The following is a 10,482-nucleotide window of genomic DNA, read 5'->3' on the forward strand; positions in this document are numbered from 1 at the left end:
GAATTTTAAAATACCTAATTCACTCCCCTCTTGGGATTACACCTTAATCAACAATTGCAATACTCATTTGGGCTTGTTCTTTTGTGTGCAAAAATATTTTACAAAGTTAGATTTCAAACAACTCTTGTGCTAGATACATTTGAGAAAATATTTTTGAGATTGTTTGAATACTTTGATTGGCATCTTTGAAACCCTAAGTTTGCATTGAGATATTTTATATTGTGTTTCAAAGAAAACCTTATTTATACACTCTTGAACATATTTGAGATTATTCACAATATTGAGTTGTACACGTAGAGCACCGAGCTTATAGTTCTTACATCATTGAGGTGCATTGATTATACTGTACTTAGTGGTACATAATCTGCTTAGTGTAAGAAGCATATTTCCATGTACACAAAAATTGTATTACACATTTGTTGTATTCTAGGCGTGAGCCTGAAGAAGGAGACTGGTCCTGTTAAATAGTCCCAGACTAGCTTAGACCCGATTAGGAAAGTTAGATGCACCATCCTAGTAAGGCGTGTTGGTTGAAGTCCGCCCCTTGAATTGACCTGGTTGTAATCGATGCTGCTCCACCTGTTAAGTGAACATTAGTGGAATCCTCGAGCTTGCAAGCTAGAGGCGGGGATGTAGACAGTATTGGCCGAACCCCGATAACATATCGTGTGTCTATTTATATTTCCACACTTTTTATTTACAGCACATGTATGTTATATTGTAAATGTTGCACATGATTTAATTTCTGCACGTTTTATTTATCTATGCATTTGGAACTATATAAGCAAACCATAGGTTGCAAATATACTACTGTTAGATTAGCTAAACTTAGGAATAAATTTTAAAATTTCAATTCACCCCCCTCCCCTCTTGAGAATACATCAAAGCTAACATAAAAAATATAAAAAATGAAATAAAATGTTTTCCAAAGGGACCTTTAAATTCTTGAAATGAAAATGCTACAAAAATTGATGTCATATTGCAAAGTGGTTACAAATTAAAGGACCCCACAGCTTTATTTCATTTTCATGAAAAGAGAAAACAAATAAAGAAATCCCATTGAAAAGGGGACCAATTAAAATTGGGGTGTCTACAATTAATAAGATCGAGGCATCATTCTGTCCCTTAATCTTTTGCTGCACCTAGTTGGATGGTTAAGCAAGCACTAACTTGTTTGGTTTCACATAACTCTCACGATGCCAACATCTTGGGACAAATGGTTCATTTTGGCTTGCAAATCAATCATCTCATTAGCAGGGGCGTAGGAGGGTTTGGTTGTACCTCTCAACAAAACAACTTAGTTTTTGATGAAAAATTGGATGCTAATAAATATTAATATTTTTCCTCAAAGGTTAATACTTATTGTTTTATTTACTTCTAGTCTTGTGAAACAAAATTATACTGAAAGTGGTTTCTATAATGACTTGTGAATGTCTAAGTTAGCAAAAAAATCTAGAATCCTCTTATAGATGGATCTTGGATTAGACTGTGTGCATTATTTCTAGGATTTTCAACCTTTTTTAAGTTGTTTGTTCATTTTTGGTAACTCGTACACTTGTAAAAGTAGTATCTGCCTCTATGATGGGCAATGGTTAACTTTTATAATTCATTTTTCCATTATAGTGTGTGCTTGCTATATCCAATTGGAGTTTCCTTGGTTAACAAGGTGAATGAGGCAAAGTTAACCAAACTAATATGTCATTAGCCAAGCTATAAAGTGTCATTGGTGGGGTTGATCTTACTAATGTGACAATTGTATAGCTAACGTTGGTGACGTGGCAGCTACTAACTTGACCTACCAAATGTGTCATTTGTCAAGCTTACTTAGGTTATACCTCAATCTTTTTATCCATCATCATGAAGTTATAATTTACATTCCTTTCTTATGCCATTTCTTAATTGAGGGAAGCGATACTTTTTTGGTAAACTTCCCATTTAGTACATGTGCATGATGGAATTGGGCACCATTTTAAACAGTAGTAGACAAGTCAATAGGTATTTATAGTCAATTGTAAACTTTGATTTATTTACTCATAAATGTTTCCCTTATTTCTTGACAAAGATTACGCTAGATAACAATTTCTAAATTGAGTTGGTTGTATTAATGAGAGCATCTTGATTTGATTCTCAATTTTATCTTGAGAATCCTCACTTAATAAAGAATAGCCAATGAGAGCGAGGTTTGGAATCCTCACCTAGTAAAGAATAGTTTTCTTTTAAATTTAATATGATAAAAAAAAAATTAATAGTTGCTATTATTTCTATATATACTTTGCATTTTTCCCTTGCTTTTAGGAATTTTTTACATATTAAGAATAACAACATTGCTAATTAAAATGCAACAACATATCTATTAATTAACTAATTGCAATATAATTTCTCATTGATCGTGTGCTTAATCAATGGATCTTTGCTTCATTCTATTGCCCAATCTCTTCAATCCTTCTAGCCACTTCACTCATCTTTGGTCGCTTCTCTGGTGTCATATCTGTACACTGAAGTGCCATCTCTGTCAACTTTAACATCTCTTCATGTCCTTGATTAGTTGCTCGTATCTCCTCATCTAGTACATCTGTTGTCCAATCATTGTTAACTACCATTCTAACCCAATCACAAAGATCCTCAAATATTGGTACATTGTTCCCCGACAATAATTGCCCTGGGATTCTCCCAGTTATGATCTCTAATACAATAATGCCAAAACAATAGACATCAGCCTTCTGTGTAAGCTTCTTCCCTTGAGAGAATTCGGGCGACTTGGCTATCGCTAGCTTCTCTAAGGATTTTCGACAATGTAAAAATGGTAAGAAGCCAAAGTCCGTAAGTTTTGACATATAGTTTTCACCAGTACATTGGATGAGAACATTGGAAGATTTGAGGTTGGCATGGAGGAGTGCTCTATGATGAGAAGGTAATGATTGGTGAAGAAAAGCCAGACCTTTTGCAATGCCTTTGATAATGGATAGTCTTGCATACCATCTTAAAGGTACTCTTCTAGCTCTTCTATTCTCTAGCACCAAGAAACGTAGAAATTGTTACTAATGTATAGGTGAAGTCATATGATTAGTGTCGAGGAGTTTTCCACTTTCTTTTAGCTATTAACAATCTTAGACAACTATCTTAACTAACATGGTTATGTGTACAAAGTAAATTACACAACATTGAATTCACTAAGTTGAACATAGATGCATGAATTTTTAATTGTAGCTAAAGTTTGAAACTACAACTTTAGGATTTGACTGGTTTATATGGACCTTTAAGGATTAATGTTACAATTAATGTTTTCTAAACTAAAATGCAATTCAATGAAACTTTATAAACATATGACCGGTGGAATTAACCCATGTAAGTACACACACATTAACATGCCATGTATATATATTTAATTTGATCTCTACTCGCAGGGCATAGTTTTATAGAGTTTAATGATGTAGCATCTTCTCCTTACGGCAGAACTAATTGGAAATAAGAAATTGGTGGAGAAAGAACTAACCATGTAAAAGCTGAAACAAGTTCCCATGAGGGACAAACTCATGTATAACCAGCTTTTCTTCCTTCGAGTAGTAGAAAGAGATTAGCTGCGAAAGGTTTTCATGTCTCATGTTTCCTAGCAACTCCATTTGTTGGATAAACTCTTTCTTTCTCAACCCATTCATATCTTCGAGTCTCTTTACAGCAACAACAAATCCTGATTCTAGCATTGTTTTGTAAGTGGTGCCAAGCTTTCCCTTTTCACTAATCACTTCCGCGGATGCCCTCAATAAATCATCCAGATCAAAAACAATCATTTCTTTGTTGAAGAATTGTAATTCCACCACTCTTTCAGGATCTTCTGTGTTCTCCGAATGATACACCGCTTTCTCCACCCACCCAGCAAAACCCTCCCCTGCTAATACCAAACTATAACTTAATTAATTGAGCATAAAATTTTGAGTCTAAGGAGATGCTGCGTCTAGGAGGAAGCACAAATAATTAAGAGCCCATTCGATCGAAAATATTTTTATTTTTTAAGAACTATAAAAATGTCACATCATTTTGTAGTTTTCCAGCATCATTATTCTTGTACACCAAAGTTGGGAAATATCTTTTCTATTTCTATTTTCTTATACCAATGCTGAGGATGGGAAAAGAAACTAAGAAAAGCTAAAAAAAAGAAAGCAAAATTTATTCTTCAAAGGAAACACGTTTTAACATTCTCAAAATCATCATACATTTATGTATGCATACGCATATATACCTGCGGCCTCCTTTTGCAATCTCTGTGCGCGGCGCTGCCTCCTGGAATACCGAAAGAAAAGAAGCACGGCGAGCAAGAAAAGCGGAAGCAAGGCAACTGCGGCTGCAATCAAAGCAATGCTCCACATTTGCAGAGCACTCCTCTTATTATTGTTATTGTTAGTATTGGCCCGCTGGGATGGATTCCACCGACTAGGGTTGCTGTAGGGATCATAGATGGGAGGAAATGCAGTGGTGCCGACGCTGGGCGAAAGAGCTGAGGACAGCATAGTGCGCGCAAAGGTTTCCGGCGAGACTCCGGCTCGCGGCGTCTGCATTACAAGCAGCTTCTGAGGAGACTACGACGGGAGCCGATGACCGGAGCCCGTTGATCGCGTCTCCCTGGTCTCATCGGTTGCATCACAAGGACATGTATTTCTGCTTCTTGACTGGAGACGGGATCGAAGCGCAATAGAAAGCATTTAATACAACTGGCGATGCAGCTGGCCATTAACTAATGGAAGCCAGACTTGGTCCAACTGCAACTATCATGTCGAAGTCAGCCTATTTCCCTATATTTATTTATTTATTGTACAATTATAATGCAGTGGGAAGATATGTTTGAAAGTGATTGTCACCGTTATTATCATTGTTGTAATAATAGATATTATTTTTATTAATATATTTTACAATATTTTTTATTCATAAATAATAATTATTACTTTTGCCTTTTTTATGAAATTTTTTATATTTACTATTATTTTTATTGTAATAAATTTTATTGTTTCTTGATTATTACTAGTTGCTATTATTATTATTATTATTAGTATCAGTATTTGTTTTCTTCTTCGATTATTTTATTTTTTATTATTTTTACCGTAGTGTTTATTATTAATGTAATTATTATTATTTTATTTTTGTTATTTTTATTTTCATTTTTAATATTTATCATTAAAATAATAATAGGAATATTTTTTTTCTTGTTTTACTGTTATTGTTATAGTAATAAATATTATTGTTATTGTTAGTTATTATTATTAGTTGTTACTATTTTTATAATGATGATAACAATAATTAGCATTATTATTATATTTTTTGTTTCCGCTTGGTTATTATTATTTTTTATTATTTCATAATAGTGATTATTATTAATGTAATTAATATTTTTCATTTTTTATTATAATTTTTTTATTTGATAATAATTGTTATCCTCAAAATAGTAATAATTCTTTATTATTGTTGTTTTTTTTAATAATTTTATAATAATAAATATTATTGTTATTGTAATTACTATTAGTTGATATTACTATTTTTATTATTTTTATAATAATTTCTATCCTGAGAATAATTATTATTATTATTTTAGCTTTTTATTATTAATATTGTTCTTGTTATTATCATTATTATTTTTATAATAATATATTATTATTGTAAGTATTATTGGTTGTTATTATGATTTTAATAATATTATTATCATTTTAATAATTATTATTATTTTAGCCTTTTTATTATTAATATTTATGTTGTTGTTGATGTTGTTATTATTATTACTATTATTATTATTATTATAGTAAAATTATTAGTATTATTACTATTTTTCTGTAGTTTTCATAGTATACTTTACCAGAAAATGAGTTTGATTTCATGAGATGAAGATGAATTCTAACTTATTTATATTGAAATCATGATTTTCTATTCCCAAGAATCATATTTCGATCCGAAAGTGATTTCTCCTTGATTCCATAAACTAAACGCAAGAATATCATTCTATTTCTAAATTTTGATTTCATTTCAAGCCTAATTTTACAAACCAGATTGAGGGTTAGAGTTTTTGACAAAGGAAAGAGCAATTGGTGTTGCACCAATATTGCGACTACTGCAAACAATTTGCTTTAGAGCAGAGCGATATATCTTACATAGCTTTGGATGTCGATTAATGCTAGTTATGCAAAGGGAGGATTTCTTATTCTCCTTTCGCCTCTCTCTTTTTTCCTTTTTCTTCTCCTTTCTCTTTCTAATTTTCTAATTTACATCCCTCTCCTTTAATACAATTCTTTGTTTATCACATTTGAGGGCTTTGTTTGACTACGCATAAATTGCTTTTTAAAATATTTGAACAAAATATGTATGTTTTGAGAAAAAAAAAATCAATTTATTTTTTTAAAAAAGTAAAGTATAGTAAAAAGTTTTAAATATATAGCGTAAAGTATAGTAAAAAGTTTTAAATATATAGCTAAGTGCCCTAACTTCTAGAAAAAAAAAATGTTTCTCTCCATACCAAACGGGACCTAACTTCATATTTAAATTGATACAGGTGAATAATATGTTTGTTTATAGGTGCCCCAGGAAGAAAGTAATATTGTTACCATACACCGAAATAATAAAATCATAATAAAAACTTGTCGCAATTTCAATAAATAAATAAACTTGTCTCATGAGCCATGAATTGAAACAATAAAAAATTAAGGGATATTGTTTTATATTATTATAAAAAATTATGAAAACAAAAACTAAAATGTAGAAACAAAAGTTAAAAATTAAAAATTAAAAACTTAAATTCCTAATATTTACAAAATTATAAAAATTAAAAACTTAACTGAACAAATGTTCATTTTCGTTTTTCAATCATACTGAAATATATTATTAAAATAGTAAAAATATTGTAACATGTAAATGTAAAGTAAATATAGAAAATTAATTTACTTAATTTTATATTTCAATTATTGCTACAAGAACAATCTTCTTTTGAATGAACATTGAAAAATAGTAAAAGTACTTTTTTTAAAGTACTTATTGTCTTTGATTTTTAATAGCATTTGTATCTTTGAGTCAGTGTCTTAATACCAAAATTTTTTAGATCGCAGGATTTAGAGATTGTTTAGAACCGCTTAAAAAAGAAATACTTTTCTAAAAAAAGAGTACTAATTTTCATAAATACTAGTAATAAGTATTGAATTAATAAAGTGCTTAATTAAAGTCACTAGTTTAGTGACTAGTTGGAATTACTGTTAAAAATTATAAAAATGAAAATTAGAAATGAAAATCAAAAGGCCAAAAAAAAAAAAAACTAAAAACCACAAACTAGCAACCTATTGGTTAATGTTTATAAAATTAAAACTATTAAAAACTTGATTACAAAATTCTCATCCTTCTTTTTGAAAACAAATAATATTATAAATATGTAATTAAAATAATAAAATTACATAATAATGCACATTTAAAAAAAATACTACAATAGAAATAAAAAAATTTATAATTTTTTTAATTAATTGTTATATTGTAAAAAGATTTATTTTATGATAAAATTTTCATTTGACATGACAATTGAAAAATAGCACAAATATTTTTAATTAGTTTGATTATTAATTTTTAAATTTTTTTATATGTTTATTTTAATTATATTTAAATTTATGTCATTAATTTATTTTTATTTTAATTTTAAAATGTATAAAATGAATGATTTAATAAAAAAAATTTCTGAATATTAAAAGTTCTGACAATACGTTGTCAAAATAATTGAAAACCATAAAATCTGTTTTCTCTGTTTTTTTAAGTTTTTCTACAAGTAGTTGAAAATCGACAATACAAATAGTTAACTAACAACATAAACAAATGCATTTATTTCACTGTGTACAAATAAAAAAAAATAAAAAAAATAACAATAATGCCAAGTAATGCCTAAGTTGTACATGTATAACTTTTTAAAATATTTTTTAACAAATTAGTTTATATTTTTCCAATTAAACTTTTTCATCGAAATTTTAATAGTCTAATTAAAAAAATTGGTTGAAATTTAATGAATAATTTTTACTTCACTTTTTAAATAATTTGTAACTAAAAATAAGTTATATTTATGTTAATTAACATTTTTAATTAAATTTTTAATAGATTTTTATTATAAAATTAGCTAATAATTTTAATTAAAAAATTGTAATTAAACATTTAAGTCTTGTTTGATAACAAATTAATTAATTTTTAAATTAAATTTCTTACTTATATTTTCAATTAAAATTTTTATTATTTTTGTATTAACAAATTAATTAATATTTATGTTAACTTAGCATTTTTAATTTATATTTTTAATATTTCCTACTAAATAAAACAATACATGATTATTATTTCCTAACAAAAAATAATAACATTATTAATTTATAAACTTATTATTTTATGTTTATAAAATTATTAATTTAGTAATATTTTTGTTTAATTTTCCATTAATTCTTAATTTTAAAAAATCACCATCATGCTCAACAATGACTACTTATAAGAATGTCAACAATTTTTTTTTTTTTGGTAGATTATAAGCTTCCATTAAACCAAAATAAGGCGAAAATTTACACAAACATTACAACTGAAAATCAGAATAGGACTCAAATCTATCATCTTTAGCATATCACCACCACTTCAAGTCGCACTCTGTTGAAGATTAAACTTGATGGTGGGATTGAAGCAGCAAAACTTAGTCAGCAGCTGCTCCACCAACCTAGCCCAATATTGTTTAATTTTCTGAATTGCAAGCAACCTACTCCACCTACTAGCCAATTTCATTGAAATTAATATCAACCTACCATTCATCCTTTACTATAAATAGATGTGTGTGTGTGTGTGTGTGTAATGTAACATGTGGTGTAGAGAGAGTGAATAACCAGTGAGTGAGAAAAATTGTGTTGACCTGATAGGTCACACACAATTTTGATCATGACAAATACTCTTGGTACTGATGGTTGTATTAAAGGTTGCATGTAGGTTCACCTTGTGTGCGTACTCGAACTAAAAGACATATCATGATGACGTGTGGTGTTCGTGCTGATGAATGAAAAAGTTTGTGTTGTATTTGTAATTCATTTTCAATTTCTTTATTTTAGGATGTAATTTTATTATGGACTGTATGTGATGACCCAAAAATATATATTCGATTAAAGCATAATAATAATAATAATATTAATAATAATAATAATAATAATAATAAAATAATATAAATGGTCATTAAGTTAATTATTTGATGCCTAAGAAAGACTTTGTCTTAATGAGTGCTCAGAGACCATTGCGGTTCAGTCGCTCCATGGAGGTCGGCCTGGTCAAAATGGAATTTCATAGGATAAATAGGATAAATACTCTTTGTACACGTAAATAAGTACATATACATAAATAGTGTTTTGACAAACATAATTTGTAGAAATACATGGTAAAATAATAATAATAATAATAATAATAATAATAATAATAATAATAATATAAGTTTCCTATGTGGGGCCCACATAAGTCCCAAAGTCGTGTGGGATTCACACGAGTCCCAAAACTGTGTAGGACTCATAAAACCGTATGAGGACTATTGGAATTACGTAAGACCCACTTGGGTCTCGAAAGGGTCTCGAAGTTGTGTGAGGCCCATATGAGTTCCGAAGTCGTGTGGGATCTACATAAGTCCCAAAACTATATAGGGCTTATAAAACTGTGTGAAGACTATTGGAGTACGCAAGACCCACTTGGGTCTCGAAGTTGTGTGGGGCCCACATGAGTTTCCAAAATTCAAATTTAATTCTTTAAAAAAAATATTAAAATATGGCTTAAAAATAATAGCAATGATAATAATAATAATAATAATAATAATAAATAAATAAAATAATTAATTAATTAATTAAGTAAGTTAGTAATTAATTAAAAATTTATTAAATAAGAGTGGTGGCAAACACTCTCACGTGGCCTTCATTCCTATCTCATACTCAACCCATACCTAACCTATCCCTTGCCCATTCTTTAATTTAAAAAAAAATTATAATTTCACCCCTCTCCCCACACTTTTACAAATTTCATTTCTTTCCCAAAATTTTCCTATAAATAGAAAGCTCACAACCTTCATTTTTCACAAAAATTTTTAAAGGAAGAGAAGGATTAGTGAGTGAAAGAATTAGTAGTGGAGAGAGAATTTTTAAGTAAGTTCTCACTTACCCACTCTTTCTGATCTCATTTCTTAAAGATATTCATTGTATTCGTAGCACAAGGCAAAAGAAGAGATAAGTAAATTTGATTATGTTAGATTTTTATTTAAAATTCATACCCAAGTTTATTTGTAAATAAATTTTGATTATGATAGTTAGTTTCATAAAATTCTCTTGAGTTTATTTTTACGCATATTTAATTATACTAGTTTTATCTTTAATATACTTGCATTTATTTTTGAGTTAAGAAATGTTCTAAACTCCTCGGGTATTTTACATCATTAATTTCTATTCAATAAAATATTTTTAATACGAAAATTGTGTGGCA

The 10,482-nt window shown here is 28.7% G+C and overlaps 1 protein-coding gene across 1 annotated transcript; it reads right to left on the minus strand.

The window, feature by feature from the left end:
• Positions 1-2,420: 2,420 nt before the first annotated feature.
• LOC131158584 (leucine-rich repeat receptor-like protein kinase PXC1) lies at positions 2,421-4,553 on the minus strand. The gene is made up of 3 exons (XM_058113451.1): positions 4,238-4,553; positions 3,494-3,886; positions 2,421-3,010 (listed from the first exon to the last, which is right to left on the minus strand). The coding sequence occupies exons 1-3, from the start codon at positions 4,551-4,553 to the stop codon at positions 2,421-2,423; spliced, it is 1,299 nt and encodes a 432-aa protein (XP_057969434.1).
• Between the last annotated feature and the right edge of the window lie 5,929 nt (positions 4,554-10,482).

This window comes from Malania oleifera, chromosome 6 (assembly GCF_029873635.1).
Source record: "Malania oleifera isolate guangnan ecotype guangnan chromosome 6, ASM2987363v1, whole genome shotgun sequence".
NCBI classification, from domain to species: domain Eukaryota; kingdom Viridiplantae; phylum Streptophyta; class Magnoliopsida; order Santalales; family Ximeniaceae; genus Malania; species Malania oleifera.

Excerpts from the sequence above, each read along its gene's own strand:
- LOC131158584 (XM_058113451.1), bottom strand. The coding sequence starts at position 4,553 with ATGCAGACGCCGCGAGCCGGAGTCTCGCCGGAAACCTTTGCGCGCACT. Across the intron at positions 3,887-4,237 it reads ATTGCAAAAGGAGGCCGCAG|GGGAGGGTTTTGCTGGGTGG; the intron begins GTATATATGCGT and ends TGGTATTAGCAG. Across the intron at positions 3,011-3,493 it reads CTTGTTTCAGCTTTTACATG|AGAATAGAAGAGCTAGAAGA; the intron begins GTTAGTTCTTTC and ends TCTTGGTGCTAG.